This window comes from Solanum verrucosum, unplaced genomic scaffold, assembly GCF_900185275.1.
Source record: "Solanum verrucosum unplaced genomic scaffold, falcon-dt-bn FXZP01000040.1, whole genome shotgun sequence".
Taxonomy (NCBI): domain Eukaryota; kingdom Viridiplantae; phylum Streptophyta; class Magnoliopsida; order Solanales; family Solanaceae; genus Solanum; species Solanum verrucosum.
Genome location: NW_026020323.1, coordinates 450,473 through 473,967, shown reverse-complemented (window position 1 = coordinate 473,967; position 23,495 = coordinate 450,473). Strand labels below are relative to the sequence as shown.

General features: G+C 34.3%; 2 protein-coding genes across 3 annotated transcripts; one reads left to right on the top strand and one right to left on the bottom strand.

Moving 5' to 3' along the window:
* The first annotated feature begins 5,808 nt into the window (after nt 1-5,808).
* On the top strand, nt 5,809-6,908 carry LOC125835479 (F-box protein CPR1-like). The gene has a single exon (XM_049514612.1). The coding sequence runs from the start codon at nt 5,809-5,811 to the stop codon at nt 6,904-6,906; it is 1,098 nt and encodes a 365-aa protein (XP_049370569.1). The 3' UTR covers nt 6,907-6,908.
* Nucleotides 6,909-7,862: 954 nt separating this feature from the next.
* LOC125835406 (DExH-box ATP-dependent RNA helicase DExH6-like) lies at nt 7,863-21,741 on the bottom strand. Of its 2 annotated transcripts, XM_049514528.1 has the most exons (15): nt 21,563-21,741; nt 20,431-20,521; nt 19,963-20,275; nt 19,755-19,829; nt 19,435-19,479; nt 19,248-19,338; nt 19,083-19,141; nt 17,865-18,026; nt 11,717-11,769; nt 11,388-11,421; nt 11,181-11,270; nt 10,078-11,082; nt 8,669-9,766; nt 8,196-8,477; nt 7,863-8,090 (listed from the first exon to the last, which is right to left on the bottom strand). In XM_049514528.1, the coding sequence occupies exons 1-15, from the start codon at nt 21,708-21,710 to the stop codon at nt 8,019-8,021; spliced, it is 3,618 nt and encodes a 1,205-aa protein (XP_049370485.1). In that variant the 5' UTR covers nt 21,711-21,741; the 3' UTR covers nt 7,863-8,018. The 2 variants fall into 2 exon arrangements, with proteins under 2 accessions (XP_049370485.1, XP_049370486.1); XM_049514529.1 differs by lacking the exon at nt 21,563-21,741 and having other exon boundaries at nt 20,422-20,521.
* Between the last annotated feature and the right edge of the window lie 1,754 nt (nt 21,742-23,495).

Below are 23,495 nucleotides of genomic sequence, written 5' to 3'. Positions count from 1 at the left end.
TGTAATTCCATTTCCTCAATATTGTTTGTGTGTGCACTAAGTCACCAATCCACCCTCTCACATTTTCCTCTCATCTTTTCTAAATTTTCACTCATTTTGTGCAAAAAGCAAATCTCAAAAAGTTAAAGATTCAAATAATCTTTTATCAAAAATGATTTTTAGCGGCAAGGATTTAATTATCACTTTAGAGGCGGTTGCTAGAGACAATTACATTATAGCATTTTTTGTAATGACGCTAAAGTCTATAGCTATATTGAATCTAATGGCAATATTGGAGTGCATATTTAATGCTGCTAAAAGTTGATTTTGTTGTAGATGCATGATAGGCTGACAACTCTCTTTAGAAAGTAACGGCTCGATATTTTCTCCAAGTGTCACTCATTATGTTGCTATAAATACTAGGACAAAGAGGAGGAGCTAGTATCACCCTCATAACTAATTAACAACTAGGTCTTAATATTTAAGTTTTTATTTATTTCAAATTAGAATGGTGATTGTGAAGGGAAATGCATCGTCTTTTCGCCCCGAAAGGATGGAAGCAAAGCTTGTGATTAGCTTCTGTTTGAATAGAGAGTATGAAGGTGATGATGATGACGACGACGATGACGGAAAAAAAGTGGCACCTGCAGCGTAATTTCATAGTTATGTTGCTTTGAAACCATGAAGCCAGTCATGAGGGTCAAGTTAATTAATTAGCTCTTGTGTTCTCCTTTAGTCTTTCTATTAATTAAAAAATATATACTATAGTAGTGATGACAATGAGATATTATGTTATGTTTTCTCAATTAGCAAGGTTTGGGTCGATTCAATAATAATTGTGTACTTATTTTATGATGTGAAATAAAAATTATAAATTAATTTATGTAATATTAATAGAGTCAAATTTTATTAATCAATTTTCTATTCCTAGAGCATAGCATATCCATGCAAAAAATGACTATTAAAGAATAATATTAGGAATATTAGGCAAAACTTTTCAATTTATTGTCTTCTTTTTCTCGTTATATCAGCAATAGGTCTTTTTATTAATTTAGGAGTTAATTATATATCTAGAACTCAAAATATTTCATGTTTTAAATTATACACCATCTGTTAATTAATCTTATGATTTAAAAAAAAATGCTATCACCAGGATCGTGAGCCCTTAGTCTGGGATTAGGCTTGACTCCTATCATATCTATTCGTTCAAAAAAAGATACAAAGTTAGAGAGGGACAAGACCAGACCTCTAACAAAAAAAATCAACTACAAAAAATATTTTCAAAAAAGAGCAATAATGGAAAATAGCATTTTATTTATGCTCTAAAATATTTTTCTTTAAGAGGTGCGTCATAATCCAACAATTTTCTTAATATGGACTAAAGAAAGTAGCATTTTTTTCTCCATCTTAGGTACCTTTAGATTGAAGCTTATTGCTCCCCTCTTTCCTTTTGCATCGTCTTGTAATTAGAGGTAAGATTTAATCCCCTTTTGTATTCTTCTACTTAAATAATATATATAAAAAATAAAAAAAAAAGTAAAAGGAGGGAGGTAGAAACTAACTTATCAAGAGTTGGTGGTTCAATTTATCGCTATAATATCTTCCGCATCAGATATGTACTTTATGACGCTTTTAAGTGAGATTATCATGTTCAATATCATGATATGTATATTTTATTTACATTTGATGCATAAATATCACTACTTAAAAATTGCTGAAAAACGACGGTCAAAAGTAACAGAAAAGTGACGCAATCACTTTTGTCTTTAACGCTTTTCAAAAAGCGAAGGACGGTTTCATACAAAACGAGGAATGCGTCGTTATTGTTATTTAACTTTTTTTTTTAAAATGAAATAAGCAACGTCGTTTGTCGCTTTCTTCAATGTGATAGAACTAGCTAGCAAAGCCGGTAATTAGCTTATGTTTGAATAGAGAGTTTGAAAGTGATGATGATAAGGATGATGATGGAGCAAAAATGGTACTTGTAGCGTAACGTTAGTTCATGTGTTTTCGTTATAAATAGGAATCGTTATTTAAGTCTTTATAAGTACTTTTTCTATATCTAATTAAATGTTTTACTTTTCTCTTTGATCTCTATTAAATAGAGTGTTTCTTTTTATATTTAAGTCTTTCTAATTAGTACTCCTTTTGTATCCAATTTTAGTGTGATAGTTACTTTTATGTTTGATCTCTATCAAATAGAGTGTCTCTTTCTATATTTAAGTCTTTAATTTCTAAGTATACTTCTCCAATTTAAGTGTCTTAGTTTTTTCTTTGATCTTTATCAAATATAGGTCTCTTTCTATGTTCAAGTCTTTTTAAGTACTTCTTCTGTCTCCAATTTAAGTATCTCACTTTTCTGTTTGATATGTATTAAATAGAGTGTCTTTTTTCTATATTTAGAAAGTATTTCAATTTCAAGATTGTACATGACAAATTTAAGACCACTAAATCATTTAAAGGACTATACGCATCGTTAATTTAAAATCACAAAATTTAAAAGTTTATTTTATTAACTAGTTTTGACCATATATTTCTATGTGGCAAATCAAAGAGTGTGCATGAAAGGGAATATGTATGTGTAAGATCGTGAAAGCCAAACATCTTCCATGAGCTTACCTCATGCCATTTCATCATTTCCTCAACAATTAATGTGTATGTGTCCATAAATTCACCAATCCACCCTCTCACATTTTCCTCTCATCTTTCCAAATTTCACTCATTTTGCAAAAAGCAAATCTCAAAAAGTTAAAAGATTCAAACAACCACTCCATCAAAAATGATTTTTAGCTGCAATTATTAGTGACAATTTTATCTTAGCACTTTTTGTAAATGTTGCTTAAAGCCTATAACGACATTGAATCTAATGGAAATGTTGATATAAAGATTTTAGCACTCTTTGTTGTGCATATTTATTAATGCTAAAAATTGAGTATTAAAAATGCATGACAGGCCTATATATAACTCTCTTTAGAAAGTAATGGGTCGATATTTTCTCCAAATGTCATACATTCCATTGCTATAAATACTAGGACAGAGGAGGAGCTAGTATCACCCTCATCAGTCATCACAAATTAAACACTAGGGCTTTATATCTAAGTTTTTATATTGTTCAAATTAAAATGGTGATTGTGAGCGGGAATACATCGCCTTTGCGTCCCTTCAGGGTAGAAGCAAGGCCTATAATTAGCTTTTGTTCGAATAGAGAGTTTGAAGGTGATGATGATGACGATGATGATGGAGCAAAAGTGACACCTGCAGCGTAACCTCTTAGTATGTTTCTTTGAAACTATGTAGTGTTTTCTATTAGTCAATTTTCTATTCCTAGACAATATCCATGCAAAGGATGAGTGTTAACAAATAATGTTATATATACTTTGTTTATTGTCTTCTTTTTCTCATTATATCAGCAATATATATAGCTCTTTTTATTAATTTTGGAGATAATCATATATCTAGAACTCAAAATATATCATATCAAATTAAACAATGTTTTAAATTATACAGCATATGTTAATTAATCTACGTTTTTTATAAATAAAAAATTAAGCCATCACCAGAGTTGTGAACACTTTGTGTGGGGTTTGGATTAGGCTTGACCCCGACCATGTCTATATTTTCATCCCGAAGAAAGATACAAAGTTAGACCAAACCTCTAACAAGAAACCAACTACACAATATTTTCGAAGAAAAGATTAACCTGGATGACAAATTAAAAGAAAGTTGGCTACTTGATTTGCCCCTTGCAAACAATGAGCAACTATATGATACGCATTATATATGGATAAATAAAATGAACAGAGCAAGTATTTGGTAATTTAGCTTGAATTTTATTTTATTTTTTGTCGAAAAGAGTTTTTGAAACAACTATATACTTCCTCTGTCCACTTTTATTTGTCATGTCACACTTTTTGAAAGTCAATTTGACTAATTTTCAAAGTTAAATTAGATTACATTAATTCGATATTTTAAACAAAAAATTTAGATATTCAAAAACTATACAAAAAGTACTATAAATTGCAATTTTTTGCATATCAATATGATGAAAAAATACATCATAAAATGTTCGTCAATTTTTATATGATTTGACTCTAAAAAAGAAAACCATGCAAATAAATGTGGATGGAGATAGTACATATTATATATGACAGAAATGGATTAATCTCTCATAATAGATCACATTAATTATATGGGTTGTCTCAGAAAGTTGTTGGACTAAACGAAATTTTGATGATATAGACAAAGTGTCTTGGATCACTGCATGAGGTGAAAGCCTGGGAAGATAATTTTTGTGTATATAAAATTGGAGGTAAAGACTAATTTATCAAAAAGACTTGTTGGTTCAATTTATTGCTATAATAATATTCCGCATCAGGTATGTATATAACGCTTTTAGGTGAGATTATCATGTTTAATATCTTGTATATTTAGGATGTTTACGAGTCTGTTTGAGTTGGCTATTGGTTAAAATTAAAAGCAAACCAATTTAATCGGCGGTTTGATTGTTATCGGTTTCGGTTCGATTTGATTACTAACATACACAAAAATAAAGAAACATTTCATTGAAAAAAGTGACAACAATCCATTCAAAATGAAAAATAGTTAGAATGACTGACATTAATTACAGAACTTTTGATCACTTAATTTACTATGAATAAAGCTTCAAAATTCACTATTTTAGTCTAGAAGGAAAGAGACAATGTGACATTTTGCTCTCACTTTAGATATTTTTGCTTTCATAAGTAAATTATAAATAAATTTTGATAAAATATATATATATATATATATAACCTTGTATTTCCGATGTGGCAAATTAAAGAGTGTGCAAAGAAGAGAAGAAGCACGTGTGGATTGTGAAAACCATGAGTTGACCTCATGTCATTCCATTCCTTTAACAATTTGTGGACTTCATCAATTCATTTTGCAAAAGCAAATCTCAAAAATTAAAGTAAAAAGATTCACTAATAAAGATGATAGATAGCTCTTAATGAAATTAATGGATCGATATTTTCTACCAATGCCACTTTCAATGCTATAAATAATAGGACAAGAGGAGTATAGCTAGTATCAACATTCCTCATCACTAGCTAATTACAACTAACTAGAGTTTAATTTCCAAAATTCTCACTCCAAGTACTTTTGAATCTTGTTCTTAGAAAAAAATGGTGATTGTAAGCGGAAACACATCGCCTTTTCATCCCTATGGGATAGAAGCAAGGCTTGTAATTAGCTTTTGTTTGAATAGAAAGTTCGAGAATGATGTTGATGATGACGATGATGATGGAGCAAAAGTAGCACCCGCAGCATAATATGGTTTGGCATTATATGTGTGTTTTCTTTTGAAAACATGAAGCGCATATATATAATATGGATTGTGAGGGAGAAATTGGTGTTTAATTTTCTCCTTAGAATAAATAGGAAACTAAACCCTAGCTATATATATGAGAATTTGTCTTCTTTTATTAGCCAAAAAAAATATATAGTCTTTTTTTCCCCCTTATATTAGCATAAGCACTTTTTCTTATTATTAATTGAAGCAATTATATATTTAGAATTAATTAAAAGAATGTCATGTCAAAATTGAACCATTTTTCCATTACACATCATCCTTAATAATGGTTGAATTTTGAGCATGGAAAATTGCTTCATATATTCCAAGAAATGAGGAACTTCAAACATCAAATTTAATCTCATATTTCAGAAATAAAGCTACATTTATGGACTACTTTAGATTCTCCTATTTTTATTTCCTTTCTTACATATCCATTTGAAGATAAACCCAAAAATAAAATAAAAAATTGCGAAAAAATAAGAGAGTATTAAAGGGTAATGAATCTATCTGAAGATGTAATTTTTGAGATTTTAACAAGATTACCTGTAACTTCTTTGATAAGATTCAAATGTGTTTGCAAATTCTGGTATTCTCTAATCAACAACCCTAATTTCATCTCGAAGCATTTGTATAACCTAAATAACAAACAAAATCATCTTCATTTGCTAATTAGTCGCCGCGGAAACATTACAAATAAAAGGATCCTCTCATTGTCACAAAATGACACATTTGATGTTTTCATCAATCAAGATTTTCCAGAATACTTCAATGACAAATTTGGTCACATAAGACTTATAGGTCCATGTAACGGCATTGTTTGTTTATGTGGTTATCCAGATAACATTGTTCTATGGAATCCATCAATTAGAGAGTACAAAATATTACCTCAATCACAAATTCAACGTCTTGTTGGATCAACAGTACGTGGGAGTGATTTTGGATTAGGGTTTGATTCGAAGAAAAATGATTATAAGGTAATACAAATTTTATTTTGTCTATCGATTGATCGTGTTTTTGTTTATCAAGTTGAGATATACTCTTTGAATACAAATTCTTGGAAGAAGTATAAAGGGATTGTGCCATCTAAAATAAAGTATGGTAATACTTCATGGAGTATGGTTTATGAAAATGAGATTTTTTGTTGGTTAGGTCAAGATGCTGATAATCATGAGGTGATACTTTTGTTTAACATGAGTGAAGAGATTTTTCAAAATATTAAGTTACCATCAAATATTGGAACTTTTGGAGAGCAAGAAATTAAGAGGAGTGTTTGGGTGATTGTACCATTTAAGGAATCAATTTCACTTATTGTTTATTGTTTAAAAGAAGTGGAGAAGTGTTATGATATATGGGTGATGAATAATGAAATGGGAGTTGAAAATTGTTGGACTAAATTGCAAAGAATTGGTCCTATTTCTAGGGTGGAAAGGCCTTTAGGGTTTTGGAAAAATGGTGAGCTAATTTTGGAAAATAGCTCTGGTCAATTAGTGATTTATGATCCTTCAAATCAAGAAATGAAGACACTTGGATTTTATGGGAAAAGAGGCAGGCTGGAAATAGTTGTTTATAAGGAGAGTTTAGTTCCAATCAATTGATATCGTAGATAAGGTCTACATACAGCCCACTCGATCCACAGACTCCACTATACTGTTGTTGTCGATATTACTTCTATGTGAATAGCAGTGGAGACAAATTTAAAATCTAGAATCAATGAGTTGAAAATGAAAATCATTTTAATTTATGTATATATTTTAGATGTTTTTGGTGTATGTATATATGATTCGAGAAGAAAGTAATGGAATAATACATAAACATGACCCTTAACTTGACATCAACTGACAACTATGACCTTTAACTTTTGATGTACACAAGTAGGCACTTAAACTTATATAAATTTGAGAAAATAGACATATTTGTCCTACATGACAATTTTGTGTCCTACATAGCGTCCTATGTGTATTATGTCATGTAGAACAAGTGTGTCTACTTGTTCAATTTTATGCAAATTTAAGTGTCTACTTGTGCACACTCAAAGTTGGTGGGCATAGTTGTCTGTTGAAATCAAGTTAAGGGTCATGTTTATGTATTATGCCTCTAATTAATTGAACCAACAGATCCTATCCAAAATGCACTCGCCTTTGAAACAATAGTATATATTATTCATAGCTATTGAACCCTTGAAGTTGATGTGAAACTAATTTCTTCTTGTACATAAATATGAGTCCGGAGACAAAAGGGCAAAAAGAATGAGTGAAATTTTCAAAAGAGCAATAAAAATAAGTTTGAAATCAAAAGAGTAACGTTTAAACAGGAGGGAAACTGCCTCTAAATTGGGGTAGGAAGGCGCAAGGAGACAGGCTTTCTACTCTAAAAAAAAAAGTCTGAAAATCTCAAATAATGCAGGAGATGGGAAGGGCATATTTTGACAACTTTTTCTTTCAAAACATGCATTTCTTTGTTCTTTTTATGAACAGTCAAATGCTCGGACTATAAGATTTTGTATCATACAACAAAAAAATACAGCATTCATCTATCTTCCATTTGATGTAGCAAACCCCAGTTTGATTCCCTACAGCATACATACAACACCCCTATATGTTTACTTACTTTACCTTCTTGGAGTAACAAAAAAGGGAAGATTCTTGCTGTTGCTTCTGTGGAAAAAAACCTCTGTTAATTGTGTGAATAAATCTGTCTAAAACCTGATTTAATAAGGTCCATTTCCACGCTTCCGCTTAGAATGACCTCTTTGCATGGTACCTCTATGCGCAGACGATCCCTGTTCAGATAGACTCTTTGAGATACAGAACTTTGAGCAAATTTAATCCAATAAAACACGTCTTTTGGACATGATAATTTGATGATTGATTCCAGTTTGTCTTACCTTTGATACATGAATGCCACCTCTTTGATGATGCATATTGGGGCGCTGATGCTGGCCATTGTACTCAAATGAATTGGGAGAAATGTTGGGATTCATATCCATTCTGTTATTCCACCCAGGATCAGACTGACCAATCTCAGTAGCACTAACCATTGTAGTAAGTGAGTCCACAGGCTCATGCAGCAATGATATTCCTGACATCCCATTGTAAGACAAGATACAACCCATTGCATTTATAGAGGCTGCAAGAACCTCAGGAAGAACTTTTCCAGGATGTGTGACCTGTAATAACATTCACTTACACATTAGACCAACCAAAAGCCACATATGTCAGTAACTATCTTGCCATAGCAACAGAATGATACCATAATTACATTGTGTTGTTTTTCTTTCTGTTCTTCTCATTTTGCTTGGGAAGTGGAGGGGAGGCGTAAGGTTCTCTCTTTAAAACAATGCAGAACAAAAAAAATTACCTTGAATAAAATTGCTGCAGCTAATCTCTCTCTCAGGCAGTAAATTTGAGCAACGTCAAGAGCTGTTGACTCAAAAGGAATCCATCTATCAACAATGACCTTAACTGTATTATCAGGAGAAGACATAATTTTCTCTCCTTGATGGGCTTCTGACAGATCTGCTTTAATATTACCTTCCTCGCCATTGTCCTCATCAGCATCTTCATAATCACTTTCATCATCATCATTGCCATCATCATCTTCTTCATTTCCAGGAGCCACTACAATCTCTGTTGCCAGCAACAATAGTGGGAGTGGCCCAATGACAGTGCAATTCCTTATAAGCAGACCTCCATCACCACGAGTTATCTCATCATATGCAATTAATGGTTGCTCATAGAATTTTTGGAATGAAAGCTTGAAGTTAGTTGAATGAGGGCTTAATCGAACTTTATCACCACCTGCAGTCTCAATGACAGCCTTCTTATTATTTTTCAGAGGTGGGAGCAGTCTTCCAACCATAGGGTACAAACCAGCAACAAGAACAGAATGTAGTATGCCTGGATCCTGTGCGTTAAGGTTACAGGAAGATCCATCCCCGGGAATAAACCCATTCCTCAATAGTTCAGATGCAAGTTGTTTACGCATTCCTGATAGCATATGCATAGTGCCTGAAGATACAAAGTACTTAGAACAAAACCTCGATTCTTGACCAGTTTCTCTCGCACTTTTCCAGCCCTCAAACGCAGCCACAACTGCTAATTGATCACTTCTTCCACCATACCATGAGGCTAACTCAGCTTTTGCAGCTGCAGCTTTATTCTTCTCATTTGGCAACATGGGTAGGGTAAATGGATCTCTATAGTCAGAAGCACAAGCCATAGTCAATGCTGGGTCAAGGCAGTTCAATAAGATGGAAATTAAAAGCATCTTGCTTGTAAGCGGATGAACTGGTAAAGATCCTAGCCTTTCTCCAAGCTCTGTAAGCTTCTCATCAAATGACAGCGCCCCAATATCTTGAAGAACAATGATTGCATTACGTATGGTCTCATAAACCGGAGGGTCAAGTGTTTTCTGCAGGAATTCTTCTATCTTGCAATCAGGATTAAGAAGCTTGACCTGCCAAAGAAAAGGTATTTAAACTGCTATATAGCAAGCTCCTTTGTTAAATATTTTACATTCACTGTGAGTAGATTTGTTTAACAAAACTAGAATAATTTTCAAAAGCCTACTGAATTACTTTTTATTTTCATTATTACAAGTTTCTTCACGTCCTTTCATCCCTAGCTAATGTTTTCAACTACCAACAAGCTCAATATATTTCACCTAATCATCTTTTTTATTTGAACTGGTAAAAGTTATTTCACCTAATCATCATGCAAAGTAATGAAAATCATATTCCCAAATGACAAGGAAGAATAATGAAGCACCTGAAGGCATAGTTCCTCTATAGGAATCCTCTTAATCTCAGGAACCTGGAAATCAGGCAATGAAGCTGCTCGAAGTTTTGAATAAAGATGATAACAAATCCCTGGCTGGCACCGCCCAGCACGCCCTTCTCTTTGCTTTGCACTTGCTTTTGAGACCCATGAAGATTGAAGAGTTGAAACATTATTATAAGGGTCATAACTTTTTTCTTTCATTCGTCCACTGTCTATTACATAAACAACATCATCAATGGTAATGGCAGTTTCAGCAATATTAGTTGAAAGAACGATTTTGCGGCAGCCTGGAGGAGGGTGTCTAAAAACCTTCTTTTGCTCCACAGAAGGAACCATAGAATGGAGAGCGATCACTGAAAACTTAGACTGATCATTGAAATAGTGGCTTGCTCTCAATCTCTCTCGTGTTCTGTTAATGTCCTCCCAACCAGGAAGGAAAACAAGGATGGCCCCGTCCTCCGAGTCTATGCATATTTTTTTTAATAGTTGTTCAATAAGGACATCATCAATCAGTTCAGGTTCAACTGTTGATAGGTATTTGTCAAGTAAATGTTGCTGCTCCTCACAACTGGAAGATGATTTCTCCATGTGTTCCTTAATTATTTCAACAGCTTCTGTCTGATTCTCCTGCTCAGCCCAATCTAGAGCAGTTTTCCCATCATTAGCACGTAAATGGTAGTCAGCACCAAAAGAGAGGAGCATGCAAATGTCACCAACGCGACCTTTTCCAGCAAACACCATCAATGGCGTCACTCCACTCAAAGAATGCTGATAATTGAAAACTTTTGGTCCCCCTTCAGAAGATATTAGATCCAAAAGGGGATCCAGATCATCATCTGAAAAAGCCAGATTAATTGCTTCATCTAAGGCAACTTTGTACTCCTCTGTTAATATAGATTCCTCAGGCATGACACTGGATGAGGTGGAATCAAGGTGATTATTTTTAGTTGACCTTACAATAGAAAGTACATCCTCAAGATAGAATGTTTTTACCTGGCATAGGTGTAGAGGCGTGTAAATACTTCAAAAACTCACATCATAAATCAACAAAGAGATAAATCAGCATATAGAAACTAGGAGAAAGGTTTTACAGGATAAGTAAATCCAGGGACTCGGATAACTGGGCAGCCACCAAAGTATTTTGAAAAACGTTCAGCATCCAGTGTAGCACTCATCAGAACCTGTTTGGAGGTCCATCAATTGATTATATCATAAAACCACATACATATTACTGGAATAAAAACAAGAAAAAGAGGCACTGTTTTATTACAATACAAAAGCAAAATGAGAAGTCTTACCAAACGCAAATTTGGATATGAAGGAAGCAAGTCCCTACAAGTAAAGAAAGATCAACTTGAACATTTGCTGTTTCACAGTGGTTTAAATTGAAAGGAATTAAGTAGTGACACCCTTTTATGTTTCTTGAATGAAAATGACAAGCTAATTTCTATAATCCAGACAGGTTTGCATAAATAAGCTACAGAAAGGAGGTTAATTGACTTGGCCAGTTGGCAAGCCAAAAATTAGCACATTATGATCCCAACTCCTGTCAGAAAGATCATTCATGACGGACAAAATTATAATCCACGTATCTATGTAATTAATAAAATAGATTAAACCAATGCACCTGAGAATAGCGAGCATGAAATCGGAGTAGCGATCCCTCTCATGAATTTCATCCTGTGAAATTTGAAGTTTGTTAGGCAGTAAAAAACAAAGAAGAAGCACAGCTGAGAATGTGTCAAATTAGAAAATATAAGCATCTCTACAAGCAGAAGTAGAGAAGGATTAACATGACAAATGAACTTTGCAAGCAACAAAACAAACACCACACAGATTGAAGTCGGACTTGTGAGATACAAACATAAATCAAAGAGCCAAGTAAAAAAGTAAATAAATGATAGTAACTAAATATATTGTTGCAGAGAACTGTGATAGAAGGAAAAAGAAGAAAGAGAAATATGAACATCATAACTTCAGAAGGAACACACCAGATACAGACAAAAGATGGAAGAAACAAAAATATTACTCCCACAAATCTAAAACTTGCACTTGGGTTACGGTTTTCTACATGTAATCTTGAGTAATATTCAGGATATGATTCAATTCACAATGACATATTGCAAAAGGAGAATTGCTATATTTGACCATTTAGACTTTCTCCGAGTATAAAAGGCTCTGTTAGAAACCAAACACTCAAGTAACTCATTAATGTCATTGATCTATACATCTATCAATAATGTATCTAGAAACTTGTGGTTTTTTACCTCAAAATTATCTCGAAAAATACTGCAAATATTAGGAGTCTTCATATTACCCTAAAAGAAAGTTATGGTTTTGGGGATAGAAACAAAGGAGGAGCCTCGCATTTAGATTTAGCAAAAGCTTGAGTTGGTGGTAGTTAGCTCGAGTTCCCCCAAGAAGGAGGAACACTTAGTGACCTTCCGTAGTTCGTTGGCTAAGACTCACATTGATAGTTAACTCCTTAGTAAGGGTGATAAACAGATAAGGTCTATCCTGAGTGAGAATCTTACAACCCAAATAAGCTCAGCGATGGATTTGGAGCTTAAGAGAAAAAGAAGGGTTAAGTGAGATCAGCCAAGGATCAAATGGGGTTGCTTGACTCAATGTTATCAAAAGCAAATAGCGCAAAAAACCGCCAAGGTCCGTTGGGGCTTTTAAGTGCAAAGCGCAAATAAAGCATGGGCTTTAATTAAAAAAGGCACCAAGGGAAAAAGAAATACAAATATGTATACAAAGAAATTGAAAACAAAATACGATAAGGTGAAATATCAATTGTTTAGTTTCGCCTCTTTGGAAGAGACTCATTGGCAAGGAAAAGTATGTCTTAGAACCTTGATCACGACACTAAAGTGCACATAAAGCAAGGTGAATCGTTCAACACGTTTTGAGCCTCACTGCAGGGCTTAAGCGCGCTTTAAGCGTGCCTTTGACAACATTGGCTTGACAGCTGTCAAAACTCGGGAGATGAGGGAGAAGATGGCGATGGGGGCTTGGGGGAGTAGTGGTGATGCAAGGGATAGGACAACTAGTTGCATCAAGGAAGCAACGAGAAAGTTGTTGCGGGTCTCAAGGGGTAACTTTGGAGGACATTGAGGGGATTGGCAGTGGAATGGAGAAGTCCAAGGGAAAGTGGAAACAAAGAAGGTTGCTAATGCAAAGTTGGTGGAGAGCAAGGACGGGGAGGAGAAGTGGATGACTAGGTAAAGGTATAAGATGGAGAGGAATGAGCAAAGTCAGAGGTGACGACAGCAAAAACGAAAGCTTTCAAACATTTTATGTTGAACTAGAGGACAAAGGTGGGAATAAGAAGATGTACAGGCTAGCCAAGGGGAGAAACCTAGACCAAGTGGAGTGCATCAAAGACAAGAAAGGCAACGTATTAGTGGATAAGGAACTCATTACATGAAGATGACATACATACTTCCAAAAACTCTTAAATGAAGACGGAGTAAAGGACATTGTGAAGGGTGATTTAGAGCACATCGAGAGTCGTCGGGATTTTGGGTATTGTAAGCATATAAAGGTTGAGGAGGTTAAGGATGTTATTCATAGGATGAGCAAAGGAAGAGTGATCATGCCAAATGAGATCCCAGTGGAATTTTTGGAAGATCACAAATAGGTGGGTTTAAAGTGGCTAACTAAGTTGTTAAATGTCATTTTTAAGATGACAAAAATGCCCGAAGCATGGAGGTGGACTAAATGATTACCTTGTACAAGAACAAAGACGATATTCAAAATTGCAACAACTACATGGGGTTTAAGTTGCTATGCCACATTATGAAAAAATAGGTGAAAGTGGTGCGGATAAGGATGAGGAGGGGTATGTCTAGTTTCAATGACCATTTCGGTTTCATGTCGGGGAGATCTACTACATGTCATTCAGATAGTAAAGAGATAGGTGGAAATGGTCCCAAGGCCCGAGTGAGGACAGTGAAGGAGACTCATAGCACTTTCCAGTCGTGATGGAGTTGCACAAGGGTCATCTCTAAGTTCCTTTTTGTTTTACCTTGGTGATGGATAAATTGACATGCCATATCTAAGGTGAAGCACCATGGTGTATGAGCAAATGACATAGTATTGATTAATGAGACTCCTAGTGGAGTTAACCCTAGGCTGGAGTCTAGACGTTTGGAGACAAACCCTAGACTCTAAAGGGTTCAAGTTGAGTAGGATCAAAACTACATACTTGGAGTGCAAGTTCAATGATGCAACTCATGAGGTTGGCATGGAAGTGAGGCTTGATACCAGGCCATCCCCCAAAAAAAAGAGTTTCAAGTGCATTGGGTTTTAAATTTAATGAAATTGAGATATAGACAATGATGTTATGGATCGTATAGGTGCGGGGTAGACAAAATAGAGGTTCACCTCCGAAGTCCTCTATAATAAGAATGTTCCGCTAAAACTTAGAGGTAAGTTCTACAAAGTGCCTATTAGACAGACTATGTTGCATGGGGTGGAGTATTGACCAATTAAGAACTCTCATGTTCAGAAGATGAGAATGTTGAGGACTTGAGGTGGATATGTCAACATACTAGAACAAATAAGATTAGGAGTGAAGATATCATGAACAAGATGAGAGTGGCCTTCATTATGGACTAGATAAGGAAAGCGAGGTTGAGATCGTTCGAACATGTGAAGAGGATATGTACACAAGCCCCAATGAAAAGGTGTGAGAGATTGGCACAAGTAGGACGAAGAAGTATGGAGGAGAGGTGATTAAACAGAATATGGCGTATCTTCAGCTTACCGAGGATATGACCTTAGATTAAGGGAAAGGGAGGTCGTTGATTAAAGTAGAAGGTTAGTTGGTAGTTGAGCATTGTCTTACTTTTTTACCAGATAGGGTTGGTAGTAGTTTGGTGCACCGTACCTATTTCTTGTCCTTCGATATCTATTACTATAGATTGTTTCTTTTTGATGACAAACTACCGATTGTTTCTTGTGCTTTCGTTACCGCATTATTTTGTTGTTCTTTTTCAAGAATGTTATGTAATGCTTCCTTTATTATTTGGTATTTCTTTTTTTCTTTTATATATTCTTTGATATGTGTTACTTGAGTCAAGGGTCTTTCATAAACAGCTTCTCTATCTTCAAGAGATAGGAATAAGGTTTGCGTACACTTTATCCTCCCAGACCCTACTCGTGGGATTATACTAGGTATGTTCTTGTTTGTTTATTTGTTATTAAAAGACAACACTATGAAGATGCATGGAAATGCAAATCCATGACTCGAGTGGAGAGAACCATGAAATATTTTGTTGGGAATCCCTCAGTATTCAAAGATTGTTATGTTATCATCATCGGAATAGATAAACTTGTCAACTTCATACTTCACATTGTTGACTTCCCCAGATGCGAGTATAGTATTTTATTTATTTTATGACAAGGGAAACCCGCAGTCGCTACCCTTTGGGCGCGCACAAGGTAAAACCCCAGCTCCTATGCAAAACTCGCAAACTACACAGGAGAGTTAAACTCCACTAGGCAAGCCCAATGCGACAAGCTCGACCCAGAAAGAAAACCCCTTGCTTTTGCTGCCAAGGAGTTTCAAACTTGAGACCTTCAACATGGACTAAGTTGCTCGGACTCGGGTGCGGGTATCCGAGAGTCGAATTAGGCAAAATTTAAATTTTAAGATTCGGGGGTGCGAATCCGAGCATGGATACGGGTGCCTCCTACATCGGGCCATTTAAAAGCATAAATTAATTATGACTTGTTACTAATTAATTTTTAAAAAAAAATTATAATTCCTTTTATTTATTATAAAAAAATTATAATCATATATATATATAGCCCAACTTAAATTAGATGGTACAATTCATTAAAGTGCTGCGTTGCCCTTTCTTCTCCCAAGAAAGACGTTTTTTTCTCCCAAGAAACCCTTAGCATGCTCTGTTCCTTTTCAAGAAAAAAAGTCTCTCTTCTTTTTCAAGAAAAAGACTTAGAATTCTTTCTTCTTTCCCATGAAGTCTTCGCCTCCTCTTGTACAAGAAAAAACCTTTTCTCTATTTTTTTCCATGGAGCAACCAGACCATACGACAACTTCGTCGGAGAAAAAGTCGTCAACTTTAATTGATCTCTTCTTCCCCATTTTTTTTCCTCGGCTCTGGTCAAAGTATCCGGATCAAATTGACCGAATCTGACACGCACCCCGCACCAGCACCAGAGTCGCGTCGAGATGGGTTCAGCTGCAAAAATGAAGAGTCCGCGCAACATAGAACATGGAAGTCCCAAGCCCAAACCAACTATTGACAGTTAAGCCTTAAGCGCAGGGATTAAAGAAGTATGTTGATTCTGATCAAGCCCTACATTTCTAAAAGGGAAGAAAAGGCAAAAGCCTTCAATAGGAATTATTTTGCAAACTCAAATTTACAACTCAAAATGGGATCCCAACATAATGATAAATGGTCCATTATTGTAATGTTGCATTTAGATCTTTTTATGAAAAAGAAAAACTGCTAAGCATAATGATAAACCAGACGACACGAGAAAGCTCCACATGCTCCTCAAAAGATAGCAATAACTTTGACCATGAATGCTTATACTGCAAAAATCGAATATAATTCTGTTCTATGTATCGGCAAAACCCCTCCATAAATTTAAAGAGCAACAAAGCTTTTGTAGCATAGAAACAAAAATAAGATTTTGCACCAATCAGCATCTAGGTTATCCTAGATATACTTTCAGCACATGATCTCCAGATGACCAATGAGTAAAGAGGCCCTTTCGTACATCTTAAAGAAATGTGTTAATTTAATCTTCACCTCATTCTTAATTGCAACAACTAGGTTATCCTAGATATACTTTCGGGACATGATCTCCAGATGACCAATGAGTAAAGTGGCCCTCTCGTACATCTTTTTTTTTTTTTTTTTTGAGAATGGTAAAGTTGTATTCATCAGCAATGAGGGTATGCTGGCAACCAAACAAAAAAATTCCAAGGCGAAGTAGTCATGATTACAAATAGCCTAGGAAATCTACTAACTGATTTACATCATCTATACCCTCTTCTTTACACCAAAAATATAGAGTATTAATGCAATTTTCTTTAACTTTCTGCATTGGGTTAGTAATATTCTTAAAGCACCTATTGTTTCTTTCCTTCCAAATTGACCACCATATGCAAGATGGAACTAGATTCCACCATTTTTTCTGTGTTTTACTTCCCCCTCTTCTCATCCAACAGTTTAATAGGTCAGCAGTATGCTCAGGCACCACCCAAGGATCTTGAATAATGCTTTGAAACAGATACCATATCTGGGCAGTCACTCTACAGTGAAGGAACAAATGATTGTTTGTTTCCTCCTTCTCATGGCAAAAGAAGCACCTAGAAACAATCTGAAATCCTCTTTTTTTCAGTCTCTCCTGAGTCAGACATGCTCTTCTGCACACTAACCATGTGAAACACTTTATCTTGGTTGGGGTGTTGGATTTCCAGATTTGTTTCCAAGGTCCAGCAATCTCCCCCGGCTGTGTTGCCAGGTCTCTTTTGTACATTCTTCCAACAGAAAATTCCCCATCCCTATCATGTTTACATCTTTAAGAAGTGTGTTAATTAATCTTCACCACATTCTTAATTGCAAGAACACAATTGAGTTAAGAGAGGTAGTGGATGATGCAGTAACTTCATAAAAGCAGTTGATTAACAGCTCACAAGAAGAGGTCAAAGTATATGTCAGAGCAGTAATTAAAGTATAAAATGCTTCAGCGCATATGTAAGAACATTAATTAAAGATTGAAATGATAAGTACCACAATGATGTGGGTTATATCAGAAATGGGATCCTTGCCCATTTTCCCAGGAGCCTCCTTGTTGAAGCTGGCACTTCCATTGGTAATCAGGACCCTCAGTAGAATCCCATTGGTACAAAACATGATTGATGACTGCTTCCCACCTCTGCTCTCCAGCCGTATCTGGAATTCACCACAACTCAGTAATTAAAGGCCGTACATAACTTTACATGCGAAGAATGGTTAAGAGGCAAGAAGACTATTTTTCGATTGTCTTTTTTTTGGTGGTGGTGGTGGGGTGTGTGTGTGGGGGGGGGTGAAGCAGTGACAGTGAAGGCATTAAGAGTGTTAGAACAACCAGAAAACTAACGTCACTCATCCTTTTTTTTGGTGGTGGTGGGGGGGTGAAGCAGTGACAGTGAAGGCATTAAGAGTGTTAGAACAACCAGAAAACTAACGCCACTCATCACAAACTAAGCACCACATATGAGAAAGCTATTGCTGAGATCCCTCCCCTGTTGCGCACGCCTGATTTATGTTTAGGAACGCTTCTTGAATTTGAAAATCATGTGATAAGTCGCAGATAAGTAAGAAACAGAAGCATTGATTCAGGTTTACCTCACCTCACAAATAAAAGTTTTATTTGACCCTCCACTTTAGAAAGGAAAGAATTTCAAAGAATGAACTCCACCATCACAAAATCCTTTTTAATAAAGTAAAAAACCTCCAACCTGGATTTCAAATGGATTGGATAGGATATCCATTTAAACATGGGTAGGATTAGCAGTTTTTCCTATTTGATACTGCTAATCGTCATAATTTAATCTATATGATTTAAACCTTAACTTACCAAAAGAAATCATTCCATTTGATTCACTTTGAACTTTCATCCTTTTTTGCACTTAATCATCTGACTCTTGTAGAAGTTCTTGATATGGATATCAAGTTTGAAAGTCTGAAATATGTTCTCAGTTATTGTTTTTAGCTTGATATTGAGCAGAGAGGTCTTGAAATCTTTTGTTGAGTAAGTAAAAGAAAGGAAAAAGAAAAATTTGGTACTGGGTCAAAATGTTTAGTCCCAATACCAGAAGAATAAAATAAATATTGGTAAAGGGAAGGAGTACACGTGTCATTCACAAAAGACAGTCGCCAAACCCAATTTACTTATATCTTTGTCAAAGGAAAAAGTGACCCAGCAAAATTGAAAAAGAAATAACTCAATTAGAAACAGTGTAGTACCTTGTAACCAACAGTATCCCCAACACTTTCGCCTCTTTCAGCAGAAATTCTCTCAGAAACTGCACATTGGACAAGCAATACTCAGAACATTTATGAACTGATTACCAAATTCCACATAACACATGAAAAGAAATGAATCCTTCAGAGCGGGCATAAAATGCCAACCTGATGTGGCAGAAATTCGTCGTGGCTGAGTACAGACAATTTTACATGTCTCGCCTTTACCCCACATATGATCTAAAATAAATTGAGGGACCTGAATCATAGGGAGGAAAAGTTATATCTAGTAATACTACATCTTCTTTGAGAATTACTAAAGAACACAGACTAAATAAAGGTTTGAAGTTCTAACCTGTGTAGTTTTCCCGCATCCAGTTTCACCAGAGATCAAGACCACCTGCACATGGAAAATAGTCCAGCCAAGATGAGAACTACCAAGCATCCAAACCCCGTAGCAGGCATTAAACCAAAATATGATACAAGCAGTGCCAACATGTTCTATTTTTGAGGGTAAGAAGTGCAGTCTTGACGAATGAAAACAAGCCTTTATCTCATCTCAAGGACCTTTCTCAGTTTGAACATAATGACGGCAGCATTGATTGATAGAGATTGGAGAAGCAAAAGTAGAAAGGCGTAGTCAGGTCATATTGTTTGATGCTATATAATGGTCACCTGATTAGATTCTATAGTTGATGTAATAGCATCCTTGAAGGAAGCAATTGGAAGCTTAGACCTTTGTAATGTAATCTGCAAGTAAATAACCAACAAGCCATTACTAATTCTTTTGTTGTTCTATTTTTTTCTGAAAGCATATTACAAGCTAAATCAAGAGCAACAGTATATAATATTTGTCAGCTCTAAATAGAAGATTGAAGAAAACCTGTCTCATGTTTGGGGTTTTTTCTATTCTTGACGCAAATGACTCTACCCTTTTTGCAATTTCAGACGTGCTCATCACAGGTTTACAGAACATATCATCCTTCTTTCCTCGTAATTTATCAAATTTCTTACTGTGTTTCCCGACTACTTGTTCACTTGTCTCCCCATCACCAGGTGGATATCGCGTAAATAAATCCTGTAGAGCATATTTTGCCTCCTCCGAAAATTTAAAACAACTTAGCACATCCTTTCCTTTCAGTGTGTCCATGTTCTGTTTAGTCTTGAAAATAGATATACGACGTTGATCCCCACGCCTAAGATAAGACAGGCCCATCATCATCTTAAGTCAGAAAAGGAAAAAGTTTACCCTGTCTATTTAGCAGCCAGAGAATTATAATGGCACGTTACTATAAGATGCTATGGAAAAATACAAGTAACATGTCATAGTGCTGAAACTTACTACACGTACCCAGAACTTTTTGATTTCATTCCCATTTTCCGGCATAACTTATGAACTGCAGCTCTATCGCGGTTTGAAAGGTTTGATTCAAATGTGTACACTGCATCAACAAATAGATATCCATAACATTTTACATACAACAACAACAACCCTTGAGAAGGTAGAGAGATTGTTTCTGATAGACCCTCGACTTCAAGTAAAACATATAAAAAATTAAGTATGAAAAGCAATACAGTAGTGAAGAACCCATGCTGAAAACAAATGGAGAAGAATTAATATTTAACATTTTACAGTAGTGACTTATAACATTTAACATATAAATCAGAATTATCTCATTCACATTTTTTTGTTGAATAAAGTCAGAATTACCTTATTTACATGTAATGGGCAATTATAGAAGAAAAAGGGAATTAAAAGTATCATCTAAGTATCAAGAGAGTGGTTAAAATGTGTCCAGACTACTTCCTATCAATTCTCCCCAAAAAAAAGTCATATTTATTGTTTGAAGTTCTAAGTAGCAGCATTTTTACATGTGGATGCTACAAAATACAACAATTACAGAAAAGGGAACCAGCAGCAAAATTGAACATAAATCATAACCAATGTAATAGTTGCCAATGAAAAGCATAACACTTTTGCAAAGATTAGAATATGCCACTAAAACCACATACCACCTGATAGTGTACCTCCCTCTTACCCCAATTCAGTTTGTATTTGTGTCTCTTCTGTATAGAGCTATTCACATTTTTAAGCTGTTTTTAGCTATAGCAGAAAACTGAAAACCCCTAACTTGTCTTTTACAAATTAATAAGTGTACGAACGAAATGCAACTTAAACACATTTAGGATTTCATATAACTAACCCCACTCAATTTTCATAAAAAATTTACAATCTTTATGCATCAAAACATAGTTTGTACACAATATTTTACAATCTTTAATCGTCAAGACATAGTTTATACAAAACATTTTACAATCTTTAATCATCAAATATATCTTTTTTATCAAAATCCAGCTTCCAAAGCACCACATATAGCAACAAACAAAACATGATATATTAACCTACAACCAATAAAGTATTAATCTTTTTTCTCAACAACTAAACAAGGTGAAGTAAATGGGGTTTATCAAATAATTGTTACCTTCATCATTAGAAGCACGAAACTGTTCAAGAACTTGGGCAACCCGAATCTGAGTGGATTCTGCAACATTGGTAACCTCTTGTTGTTTTTGGCCTTTCTTCTGCCTCTTCTTCCCAACCCCAGATGATGATGGAGCTGTTGACGCCATTTCACTCAATCTTGATTATTTCTTTTCTGTAATGTCCCTTTGTATTCTTGATTTGCTTGTATACTTATTTCTCTTCCTCTTCGCGGCGCCACTCTTTGCCCTTCTACTCTTCTTTCTTCACCTCTTGTCAAACAATTTATATACCAAAGATGAAAATCCCCATAAAAGTTACTATTCCATATGTATGAGAAAGGGTTTATGTAGTATACTTACTAATTAGAAACATATAATTAATCTTTCTTGAGATATAAATGAACGTAACCTACGATGGTTCAAAATCGAATCGAGATAAATAATTCAAAAAAATTATAGTAATGTGTTATTGGTTTAACTTGGTGATGATTTTGATTTCTTTTTATTATTGGATTGTCGATTTTTAATGGTTTGAGGGTTTTTTAAAAAGGGTTAATCTATAATTCAATAGCAAATTAAATAATTATATTTATACCATTTTGAATATAAAGTCGTGCTTAATTTTCCATAATATGTATCCATTGGGCCAATCAAATTAATTGGATCTTTAAGACATGGGCCAATCAAATGAGTAATAATTCAACCCGCCCATAGTTGATATGGGTAAAAATGGATTGGGTAAAATACTAGTTTATCCATATTTATCCATATTTTCATGAGTAAATAGTACTCTACTTAAGTATTCAACATGGAGAAAATATTTTAGTCTTTTTTTAGATGAAAAATGTTGAAAATGCTTCATTTAGTTTTATTGTATCATAAAAGTCAAAAAAAAATCCTAACCTTTCAATATAAAATAAATTTATGTAATAACAAGGAGAAAATATTTTAGTCTTTTTTTAGATGAAAAATGTTGAAAATGCTTCATTTAGTTTTATTGTATCATAAAAGTCCAAAAAAAAATCCTAACTTCTCAATATAAAATAAATTTATGTAATAACAAGGAGAAAATGTTTTAGTCTTTTTTTTAGATGAAAAATATTGAAAATGCTTCATTTAGTTTTATTGTATCATAAAAGTAAAAAAAATCCTAACTTTTCAATATAAAATAAATTTATGTAATAACAAGGAGAAAATATTTTAAATTTCAAAGTAAATGAATAGTTGCATTTTAGGACTAAAACATGCTTAATGCACTTTAAGGCTTAAGCAATGTCAATACTAATACATGATTTGCTCATTGTACACTATTATTTATTATCCAATATAAAATTAAACAAATATAAAAATATAATTATAATTAACAAAAGAAATGTTCATTTAAAATGTATATTTTTGGAGGGCCAAAAACTTCACCTTTTCAATTATAGAGAAAAATAATTAGTTCTATAGAAGAACATAAAAAGGAAGAGAAGTTACAATTTTTTTTAGTGATATCATGATTTTTGAGTGAATAAAAGTTAGAAGCTTAACCCCTTTGGCTAATCCATATTTTACCCATAGTTTACCCATATTTTTATGGGTTGAATATGGGTATCAACCCATATTTTACCCATGTAAAAAGTCACTCACCCAGCCCATTAAAATATGAGAGCGCTGGACGAGTTACCAAAATATGGGATCATTTTACCGACACTATCCGTAGCATAATATATGGATCAAACAGGGAAAAATCACACCATATACACATTTAAGAGACAATATTACGAGTTTTAAACCTACTCTTAAAAAATTCTTACTTATAACAGTTTAATTACGGGTTATGACATATCAATTAAATTTAATTTCAATTTATTTAATAAATGATTAATCTATTTATATTTTTATATTACTAATTAATAAAATTTAATTAATTTGATTTTAGTTCCTTTT